The sequence below is a fragment of the Chaetura pelagica genome, unplaced genomic scaffold (assembly GCF_000747805.2).
Source record: "Chaetura pelagica isolate M959 unplaced genomic scaffold, ChaPel_1.0 scaffold150, whole genome shotgun sequence".
Classification (NCBI taxonomy): domain Eukaryota; kingdom Metazoa; phylum Chordata; class Aves; order Apodiformes; family Apodidae; genus Chaetura; species Chaetura pelagica.
The window spans coordinates 4160317-4172043 of NW_009952052.1; the positions used below are offsets into that span (position 1 = coordinate 4160317).

Sequence of the window (11727 nt, forward strand, 5' to 3'; positions counted from 1 at the left end):
GGTGGTGGTTCTGCTGGACCGGAGTGCCCGGGAATGCCCCCGGGATGTTGGCTGAGCTGTGCCGGCCCCGCCGCTGCCGCCGGAGCTGAGCTCCTTGCCAGCCCCGCCCGGGGCCCTGCGATCCGCTCATCCCCGGGGAAAAGGGGAAAAACTGGCCTCGCTCCTAATCCCTCCTGACCATTTGCAAGTGTGAACTGAATCGCAGAGAGCCCAAGTGCAGGTGTTTAAAATGCTGAATGGTTTGCGGGTACAAAACCGCGGTGCTACAAGGGTGAGGGCAGGAGGCTGCGAGCACGCTGACCTTGTTGGTCCTTCCAAGCAGAAACAACGTGCTGTCCTTTCCCGTCAAGAGTTAATCCTGAGATGACAAATTTTTAACAGGGCTGCGATTTTTAAAAAGTTATTATTTTAAAACCGGTTGATCCAAAATGTGCTTTTTCAGAGGCTCAGTTTTGCTTGTTTCGTCGTCGTCATTAAGTCCTTGGGAGCTTTTCTTAAATTTTCATTTGGAAGAGTGTCAGTTGCACAATGTCTGACAAAAATGGCCTTCTTTTCAGGAAGGGAACAGAATAAGTGACTATCACATTTTATAAACACCCGCTTCCGTGAGTACAGTCTGTGGACAAAGAAAGTCCAGCAGTCTGTTTGTTAATTCCATACAGAAGATGAGATATGCTAACAGATTTAGCAGATAGACTGTTTCAAGGAATGTTGATGCTGTGCCTGAAGTATTTCAGAAGACACTTGGATGCATCTTTCTAGTTAGTGTTCCTGTGACTTCTGCACTGTGATATTAGGCCTGGGATGTTTTAAATAGAAGGTATCCTCCCTTCTCAGGTCTGGGTGATCAGAGTCCATGTGCTTGCCACATCTAATTCTTTTGAAATCAAGTTTCAGCTTTAACAACACCACCACAAATGGAAATCCAGAAGTGTGCTGGTTCTTGCTTTTGCTGGTAAAAAAAAGATTTGACTGTGAAATGAATATTGTTTCACAGAAACACGAAAAACCCAGGATAAATTTAAGAGAGAGGTTTGTTGGGGTTTTTGTTGTTGTTTTTTGGGGGGTTATTTTTAGATATTAAGAGCACTTCAGTATTGAAGTAAGAAGTGAACTAAGTGATTATCGCCTTTTTCATTACCCTACATTTTCACAAGAAGCTATTATCAAGTTATCTTCCTGGGTACAGAAATAGGGTAGTGACTTCTTTCTGTATGCACCTGGAGAAGGAATAATTGCAAAAAACATGTTTAAATGTGGTCCTGATTATATCGTTCCAATACGATGTGAAACTGAGTTTTATGAAGATGATCAATTTCGCTATAGTTACCAAAACCCTCTAGGTTCTTCCACAAATTTTCTCTTGAAAGGGAAGGATTGATCCTTCTAATATGCAACCTGTCAGGGCTGCTAGCTGAACTGCATGCAACAGAACTGTGTGTTTTAACATTTGGTTTTCAATGTCATACATTTTTCTAGGTTGTGTATTTCCTGGAGTTAAAGGAAACTTTGCATCAAAACCTGAACATTCTGGTGCGAAACAGTTTTAAGCACATAAAAAGTAATTCTTAATGTTTTGCTGAATGGATCAATTGTTTAAGGAAACTAATTAATGTGCACTTCAACCATTGGAAGAATGCATGGGTGCTTCATACTGGCTTGTAGACAAAATCAGATTGTTTTAATTTCCTTGAGTCAGAAATGCAACTTTAGGCACATTACAGCAGAAGTTTAATGTATGAATGCCATAATTATGTGTATTTAAATGGTTTGTATAAATTCCTTGCATAATTTGTATCTTTTGAAATTTATTACTATTATTTATGTTTTACAGTCTGAAGTATTTGCTAACATTTCTTAAATTGGTGGACTGAAACAAATTAAAAAGTGATTGATTTACCCTTGGCATGTCACTGTGGCCAGGAAAGGTGGCAGGAGTTAGTTAATGCATGCTTAGTTTATGTCAGACTTAGAATGAAATGTTGAACACTTGAGGGCATTGACTTTTTTAGTCCTCAAGGGATGTACTGAGTTTGAGTAATGAAGGATTCCAGTGGTCAAGAGCTCTTTCTTTTATCAGAATAATCTGATCTCTACCTAGTTCCAACTAATAATGATAAATTACAAGTAACTGTGGTAGAAACACTGTTCACTGCCTGCATCCTGATCTCCAGGGTGAAACTGATGTTTCTAGTTAAAATTTGAGCATAATAAACTATCAGTGACAGCTTGTGCTGTTTGGACATCACATTTTTTAGGAGAACACAAAAGCCCTTCTGATTGAACTCATATTCAAGAGTCTTAACTTTTGCATGGGTATGGGCTTATTACTGAATAGCTGCTGACCTGTGGGGTCTGTCTCTAGATTGAGCAAACAAGTAGACTTCTTGGTAATTTGCTAGTTTCTGTACTTTTAAAGACAGAATGTTGAAGAGTTAGAAGCCTTCATTGTGATTACCATGGAAAAAGTGATAATGCAGTGACAAATGGTAAGTAATGACTAGGGAAGAGTTGTTGTGCCTTCATTTAAAAGCTCAAGATCTACATCTCTTCGTAATATATTGTGTTTTTGGAAAGTGGTTGTAAATTCCACCCCCCCAGCTACTAGAAATTGATGGCTCTATATTGCTGTCATCGTGCTGCCTTATCAGGTGGTATGGAAAGTTAAAAATAATCTTTCTCGTTATAGCAGTCTTTACATGTAGGAAGACACGAGTCTTTCAGGACTAAGTGCCTCCAATGGCCAACATTTTCCAAGTTTTACTATATTCTCTCTTCCAGACCATCTCAAAATTGACAGCAAAATCTTTGATATATTAATCCAGAAGAGTCTTTATCAGGATTATGGCTAACAATAGAGTAGACAATTGTATCTTGCACAGTACAGATGGTGCTCATATAGATGCTTGGCAGCATGAGAATTGCAGGTTCTGAAAGTTGGTAACATTTTTTCCTTAATTCAGCTTGTGATCCACTGTAACTGCTGATCTTCTTCTGTTGATTTACTGCTTACCCTGTTATTCTTCATCTTGCATTTGTATTTTTTAAGTCTCCTAAATATACCACCACACACTTTCCTTTACCGAAATCTATCTTGTGAAATTTAGGTAATATCTTACATTTTTCAAAATAATTTCATTTGCTAATCTTGTTAGTAAGATTTCCTGCTTTCTTAATTCAGTATTATCAGACTGTTATTTGAAAATACCCTAAGTTTCCTCATTTGTAATTACTGAAAGTGTTAACTAAAGCAGGAGAGGTTTGAGCAAATCGCATCCATGTCAGATTCAGATGGCACCCCACTGTAAATGCTTTCAGTGAACTATTGACTCAGCCTCTGAGAACAGATTAGTTTTGGCTCTTGTACACACAACAAATACATAAAGGGTGTCTGTATGTTTCTTTTGAGAGTGTTTGATGGGACGTAACAAGCACTAAAGCAAAGGTGTATTGTAACATACTGCTTCAGTTGCACCATATCTAAGTGACCCTAGCAAGGAAGGTTTCTTAAGAGCAAATACAATTTTTGTTACAACTTCAAATTTGCTTTGGATTAAGACTGTAAAGATTTTCTGTTTGGCATATTTATCCTGATAAGCCTGGAGCACTGTTAGCTGCGTGTTGTTTCAAAACTGCAAACACAAGTCAGCTATGTTTTTGTGCCAGCAAATCTTACTTTTCCCCCATGTTTTATTTTGTGGTTTTATTTCTTGGGTACAATGGAGCTTTTGCCTTCCCCTTTCTAACTTATTTTAGAGCTGCTCTGAAATTCAGCTGATGCTGACCCCAGGTGGCAAGTCCCTGTAGCACAGCGCTGGTAAGAGATTAAAATCTGGGAGGTGAAACTACACGTTAGAGCAGCTGTGCCTGTGAGCCCAGCTGAGATACAGCTTTTGGATGGAGCTGGTTACTATGGAGCCGGCTCAGGCAGCCATAGCTGTGAAAGAAGTGTAGTTTCAGTGTTCTGGTGGAAAAGAGCTGCTGCTGCACCAGGCCAGGCTGCCACCATGCCAGGTACCAGTGCCCAGCCAGCAGTGAGGCTGAGTGTGAAGTCCCATAGACAGACAGACATACAGACACAGGTGCATCAGCCATGGTGATCAATGCAGACAGAAAACAGGCCCCCAGCCACCTCCCTCAGGAGCCCCAAGCGCCTGAAGGCAGCAGCCCCCTCCATCTGAGAGCTGATGGGGACTGTCCCCCCTTGACCGTGGGGCAGGTGGCTCCTTGTGACAGCCTTGGGAGCAGACTCATCAGTGGCACAGCTAGCTCTGGTGAGGTTATGGAGGTTCCCTGCCTGTCGTGGTGCCTCTACTTCTTCATGTTCATGGGGATGAACCTTCAGTCGCATAACCCAACACTCTTCAAGGAGGAAATGGGACATTTGTGCTCCTGGTTTCTCCTGCACTGCAGCTGGCAACAGAGGATGTGTTGCACGTGAGAAGTGATAATGGACAAATGATTTTACAGTGTACAAATTTATCTTGGATTGTTCCAGGTCCTCCACTGCTTTTTGGAGTCTATTTTCTAGCAAAATATGTTGGGGTTTATTTGTTTGTGTTTTTGTTGTTTTGTTTTTGTTTTTTTGTGGTGGTACGAAAAAACATTATGGAGTTTGTTTTTTTTAAATATATTTTTGGAACTTCAGCATTTCTCAAATTACAAATGTGCTGCTTACATTCTTTAATTACGTGGGCCTTTCAATAGATAGGGTTATTTCAACCAGGCCAGTTTATTTGTGAAGTGGTAACCATATGGAGTGACAGTAGCTGATGGTTATCCCTTCATCTGCTCTCACTCCCTTAATTGTTGACAGCTATGGGCAAATTATACATATTTTAATTGCAGTTTACTTATTCTAGAAAATGTTTGAGGACTGCGTGGAATTGTCCACAGGATGAATCTGACCTGTGAGAGCACTTTGCCCTAGGCCTCAGACTCTGTGGATCCCTGGAAACCTTGCTAAAAAAATCACTATAAAGACTGTTCAAATTTTTTGATGCAGCTTTAGCAAATATCTTGGAAAATTTGAAAATTTTCTTCTCTGTTCCTTACAAGTAGCTGATGAGTGGAGGAGAGGGGATGAATGTGAAATGGAGGAAGGAAAATACATCTTTTCCTGTTCAGACGGGAAATGGGAGCTGGAAAGAGATTCCTTTGTCAGTTTGCAGAACAAAGGAAAGGAGGAGCTGAGGGAAGGCAAGTTCCCAAGGAGGAAGCTACTTCTGCTGAATGTCAGTCTGTAGTAAGCTTCTTCTGTATCCACTGGCTCAGTGCAATTGCAGCATGATTTTCAGGTTTTGTAGTTTCAGCTGTGCGAAACACATGGAAGTGTTAAGTTTTGTTTCCATTAGCTTCTGTTGCACACTATCATAATTTAAAATAACATTAGGGTTTTGTGCAGTCTCTAGAAGTCTATTTAATAATGGCAGAATTTGTTATTTTTTAAGAACATTTCATAAGTACATCCTCTAGAAGTATGACTCTGCCATGTTGTTTAACATGCTTTTAAAAAATAAATTGAAAATATAAATATGTATTGTATTATGTAATAGGCCTGCAACTGACATGTGGGAATTAGTATTCTGATCTCTTAAACGTATCAGAATGGAATGTAAAGGTACCTTCCTTCTATTTATAAGGTAAGATTTCTGTCAGTACTCGTTACCTTAAGATAAATCAGGAGATACTTAGTGGAAGACAAGATTGGGTGTAAAGCTAATTACTATCTAATGTAATGTAGCTGCAGGTGTCCTTAGTGAACTGGGGTCTCTGGGTCCCTGATTTACCAGTCACAACAGAAAGTGATCTCCATCGATCTCACGTTTTTACATCAGTAGTATCATCCTTAAAAAATACAGAATCAATACATTTCGGTTATTGTAGTGCTCGTGAATCCTGGGAAGTGAAGGAAATGATGCAATGTGGGCAAGCTGTGTATCGTTACCTTTTCCTTTTCTGATCTGCCAGTTCTTTGTACTTGTGTGGAGAAACTACCCAGAGGGGGCGACAGAGCAGTTCTGCAGCCAGGACAGCTTGAACCCCGTACATGGGGCTTACTTTAACAGTTCGGATAAGAGGTGTTTTTTAAATGTGGATTTGCTGCATACCTGAGAAGTTCTATAACTGGTTATCCTCCACCTTAGCTGGAGAAGTCAACCTTTGATTATTACTCATTGTTATTCTAATGCTTGTGGTCCAGGGATTCAAGAGGCAGGGTATATGGGGAGAAGCAATATAGGGTGTTATATGGGAAAAAGTGATTTCTTTTATTAAGCCAACTGATCGAGATATTTTAAAAAGGCTATAATAGCCTATTCCCACAGTTTTGTGATGCATTTCATAGACTTCAAAGTTGTGACTTGGAGTTGGTTGGTTTGCTTGTTTTGACTGCTAAACTGGAATATAAACTTGTAATAAATAGTCAAAATGCAGAATAAAGGTTTATAAATAAGGGAGAGAGAATAAATTATCACATTTTAAAAGGCCACTTCTTCCAGTGTTTAAAGAGAAGACTTATTTTAGAATTGCATCTAACTTTTGTCTTGAGAACACTCTGCCTTATCTGTGTTTTTTAACATTTGGTACAAATTAACTTCCAGCCTTATAGTTTTAGTTATAGCTCTTATGAAAGCACAGGAACAAAGATGTGAGAGCAAAACGGAACTAGAAGTTCTATTGTAATTAGGCAGTTAATAAATAAATAGTTGAATTATTATTTTTTTTGTAGATGGGAATATATATGTATTTTAATTTTTTTTTTCCAGCAGTTATCACAGAATTATAGAATGGTTAAGGTTGGAAGGGACCTTAAAGATCATGAGGTTCCAACCTCCCTGCTATGAGCAGGGACAGTTCACACTAGACCAGGCTGCACAAGCCTCATCCAACCTGGCATTGAACACCTCCAGAGAGAGGGCTTCCAAAACCTCCCTAGGCAACCTATTCCAGCACCGTACTACCCTCATGGTGAATAATTTCTTCCTGATGTTTATTATCACTATAGTTTCTAGTTATCTAACGAATGAGTATGAAAACATCTGCATCTTGCTTCTACTGGGGATAGTGACACATTATTTTTTCTGTTCACAGGTAGGGTAGTTGGTCTAACTTGGCAAGATTGTTTCCTATCAGGGCCTGGAGTTTTCTGTGTGTTTTACTTTACAGTAATTAGAAGGGCTCTTTTTATGTTTAGAGTCTAATCTTAGTATTTCAGAGTAAGGAATTCTGAAAAATAAGATCTGTATTATTGTTTTTTTAGGGTACCCTTGAAAGTGGAACAAGCAAACAATGCTCGTGATGCCTTAGCTAAAACAGTTTATAGCCATCTGTTTGACCACGTAGTGAACAGAGTAAACCAATGTTTTCCATTTGAGACTTCTTCTTTCTTCATTGGAGTTCTAGATATAGCTGGTTTTGGTAAGTATACTTAAAAAAATACTTAATCTCTTAGCTGTCTATTATTGCTGCCAAATATTCAATGATAAATTCTGTAATGGAGACTGGGAGGGGGTTTTTTTTGGTGGTGGTGGGTAGGTTTGGTTACAAGGGCTTAAGAAGATATCAAGAGAGGAGATAAAACCTTGTTTTTCTGAGACACAAAGATGTAGAGGAGGTCTAGAGCTTCTCCTCATGACCTCATAACACTAACAAGCATTAGTGTGAAACTAGGCATCTTTGTAGTTGTTTCAGCTTCCTGTAGTGTCTACGTAGATGCACCTTTTGAAGGACTAAAACTTTGGAATGGAATCTTACTGTGGCCACCCAGTCAAACTAGGAAAGATACTGCATATGCCTACTGTTTTCCCATTCAGTCCTCAGATCACTGCATACTGAAAAACAGGCAAATGAAGTCTCTGATTTAAGATATTTTTTCCTGGTGGATGGACAGCTCTGTTACAGAGCTGGACTTTGGGCTCTTGGTTGCTCCCTGACAGTGGTGGACACTGATGGTTCCTGTAAAGCTTATGTCTTTTTTGGTTCACTGGGATTCAGAGTCTAGCCCTGCTGAGGTGGTCTAAGAAAAGGGAAAAAGGGAACCCTTGGTTTTCAGGTCTTGGTTTTCAGGTCATATCCTGTGCCAGCCTCTTGTAGCATGGATGCGTGAGAGGGATGTATTAGGTACAGTTTCACTGTTTGGTAGCATCTTGCTTTGGTTTGTTGCCAGGTACAATTGTCTGTCTGAGAAATATGATCTGCCACAGTATATTTATATCTGTCTTATGTGCAAATTGAAAATCTGTAAAAGCTTTTATTTGAATTGGATGAACAGATATAGATCTGAACACATCTTTAAATATTAGTACAGTGAAGCTTTTCCTGTTTACTATGTAATATAAATACTTACAACACTGGTTTATAATAGAAGTTTGAATTATGTTTTTCAGAATACTTTGAACACAACAGTTTTGAACAATTCTGTATTAACTACTGTAATGAAAAACTGCAACAGTTTTTTAATGAAAGGATTCTGAAAGAGGTATGTTACATTTAATGTTATATTTGGGAATTTATTTTTTTAGCAAAGAGATACTTAAGGCAGCACTGCTTTCCATAAGATTGCACATTAGGCTTAGATTAAAAAAAATTCAATTGACAAACTGTTTTCCTACTGTGTGATATCTGGTTGTGCCAGAAAAGCATATGGCTTTTTTAAAACCAGCAGTCTTTTTTTGTCTTTTTTTTAACCATTACTTAAAATGAGACATAGAGACACTGGCAATATTTCATACCTAGTGGGAATATCTAATTGCGTGGGTGTATCATTAAGGAAGTGAAGTTGGAATGTATAAAGCTGTGGAAGAAATTCTAAAATATGTGTTTGTTCATGCTGTATTTAAAACTGGTTTTTGGTTTATTTAAATGCACAATTTTAATGGGTAAAAGAAATAAATATATGGTGAGTGATGATTTTACTCTTTTCAATTTATCTGCTTTTTTAGGAACAAGAACTTTACCAAAAAGAAGGCCTGGGGGTTAATGAAGTGCGTTATGTAGATAATCAGGACTGTATAGGTAGGTACTTAATGAAATATCAAGCTATTTGCTAGTGTCATGGTGGAACAAATTTTCAAACAGAAGGGCAAAATACTTGTAGCAGTAATAATATTATGCTTTAATGACTGTTGTAACCTTGTGAATTCTTCCAGCGTCATATAACATTCCAGTTCTGGTTGGTAGTAGAGACATGTTGCCCTACATTGTGTAATAACTGCAGCTGGGACTTGTGAATTTCATGTGCATTTTAAAATGAAGAAGAGTGTGTGGGTGTCTGGGAAAAATATTCCATGAATTAAGAAAATCCCATCCCATTCTCCCCACTTTTTTACCCAATGAGCAAAGAAACAAAATGAACTATAGGCAACAGACTGTAGATGTTACTGCTGATTTTAGGTTTCCACAGACTGATGTACCAGAGGCTTAAGATACTGATGATCTTTTGTTGTTTTTTCTTTGTGTTCAACTTGTGTTCTCCAAGTTGGTGTATTGTGAACAAAAATTCATCTTGCTTTTGCATTTACAATAATTTGCTTATGGTAACTAGTCAGTCCTGGCTGAGCAGAGGATTCAGAGTGGCAGAATTCAACATCTGTTGCAAAATATCTGGTTCATCTCAGTTTCTGTAACTGCTGAGAGAGTTTTCACTTTGTCAGATAGGACTGTACAGTGACTAATTCTGACTTAATTGAAGACAACTCTTGTTAAGCAAACCTCTTAGCCATCCTGTGTGCCCTGACTTCATCCTGGCTCAAACCAGGACACTGTGAAAAAACAACAAGGTATATGGAGAAGGGAACAAAAGCATAGAAGCAGAAGACAGGTGACTTTTATGATTACAAATCTTATCTCTTGTAGTATCTTTATAATGTAATTAAAAATATGTATATGAGCCTCAGCCTGTTCCCAAAAATGTTGTTGTCGTTTAGAGACTGTCATGTTTCTATAAAGAGAGTTGCTTCCCCCCAGTGCATGTTTTTTGGAGCATATCTCTGTATCAAAAGGGGTTCCCTGGTGCCTATTGGAAGAAAAGGTCTCTATGTGACTCACATTGGGAAAATCGGTCAGATTGTAGAGATTCTTGCCAAGTTGTTGACTTTTTTCTGCCATAGAGAAAGTTTGGGCCTGAGCATACAAGTAGCAGTCCCTCAGTCATGACCTCTTTCACTATTCCAATCAACATATGACACCCTATCCCAGATCTGACACATTTTTTCATTGTATGAAAAGTTATTGTTATGAAAGTTATTAGAAGTATAGTTTAGTTAAACCCCAGCATGTATGGATTTCTTCTGTTCTTACATAGACAGGAGAAAATAATTTTCTACTGCCTTCTGAAGCTGGTGAGAAAAATAATGTTGGTTTTTGTTGAAATATGATTATGTTTAAGATGTTGGACCAGGCCAGTGACAGCAGTTAATGTGTAGAAATATTACCTGTCACAAAAGAAAGGGATATTATATTGAGATGGACAATTTTTAACACTATGGGAGAATCTTCGAAACAGTCATTATTATGCTAAAATGTTTTTATGGAATAGTAGTAATCTCTGTAGCAAAATTAGCTTGCTCAGGTTTTATAAGCATAAATTTCTTGGATCAGGGCTGTCCTTGTGCTTTATAGTATCATACCATTTACAATCTGAGGTAAAGAGTTCATAGGCTTTGTTGCAATATAAGCGTTACTCATTTCTATCTTTCCACAGGAAAAACAAGTAGGTAGTAAAAAAATCCTCTTACAAAAACAGTTTTATCAATAATATAATAAAATGTTAAAAACTGCAAAATCCTTGTGTCCAGTAGTTTTAAAAGCAGTAATTTCTATGTCAGCTTTCAAGGGCTTTTTAATATGCATGTGAAAGGTCAAGGCAATACACTTGCAAAAAAGTTGTGAAATCACCACTGTGTGCTCAAGTTTGATCTGCTTTTCTTAAAACAAACACATTTCATTTTTCTTCATCGATCCTGTTGTGAATGGAAGTATGTGCCTTTTCATGCTTTTAGTTTTGACACACAGATGAAAAGATTAAAAAAACTCCCAAGAGTATGAGCAATCCCATAAAGACCTCTGGTTGAACCGCAGAAACATTTAGGCACTTTCAGCTGACTAAATTCGACTTGAGAGTAAAAATCAAACAGTCAGTACATTATCTTTTTTTCCCTGGTGTTCCCTGTGTTAGAGTTAGAGCTTGGTATGTAGAGGTTATTGATGAAGTCAACAATGCAGATATGTAGAATTAACTTGTAATGCCTTTTTGTATTTTGTGTTAACAGCTGTCGCTACAGTTACACAGAATGAGATCCAGTACCATTTTAAATTTGTAATGTTCAGTTCTAATATGAGGTTATATATTCAATTTTTGTAAACTTACTTTTGTTTATTAATAGATTTGATTGAAGCAAAATTAATAGGAGTACTGGATATTTTGGATGAAGAAAATCGTCTTCCCCAACCAAGCGACCAGCATTTTACTTCAGTTGTGCACCAAAAACACAAGGACCATTTCAGACTCTCTGTAGGTTCATTTCTGCTGTCTGTATGGTTTTAATAAAGCAGTTCTTGGAACACTTGATATTAACACTTAAATTTAATTAAAACCTTTCCTAAGAAATCTCACACCTCACCAGTCTGCACTGTCCATATTCTTTTGCTAAGGATAAGTTTGGTTATTAGGTTTATGGAAAAGTTCACTGAAGGCTTAAGTCTTCTAGCACTTCTAATATCCTGCTG

At 38.0% G+C, this 11727-nt stretch overlaps 1 protein-coding gene across 1 annotated transcript in view; it reads left to right on the top strand.

The window, feature by feature from the left end:
• The window catches only part of MYO6 (myosin VI), a 78995-nt gene that overhangs the window by 32161 nt on the left and 35107 nt on the right, over positions 1–11727 (top strand). Inside the window, exons 12-15 of the mRNA XM_010003572.1 lie at positions 7262–7419; positions 8388–8479; positions 8943–9015; positions 11385–11512. Of these exons, the coding sequence (XP_010001874.1) occupies positions 7262–7419; positions 8388–8479; positions 8943–9015; positions 11385–11512 (451 nt within the window). The remainder of the gene's footprint in view (positions 1–7261; positions 7420–8387; positions 8480–8942; positions 9016–11384; positions 11513–11727) is intronic.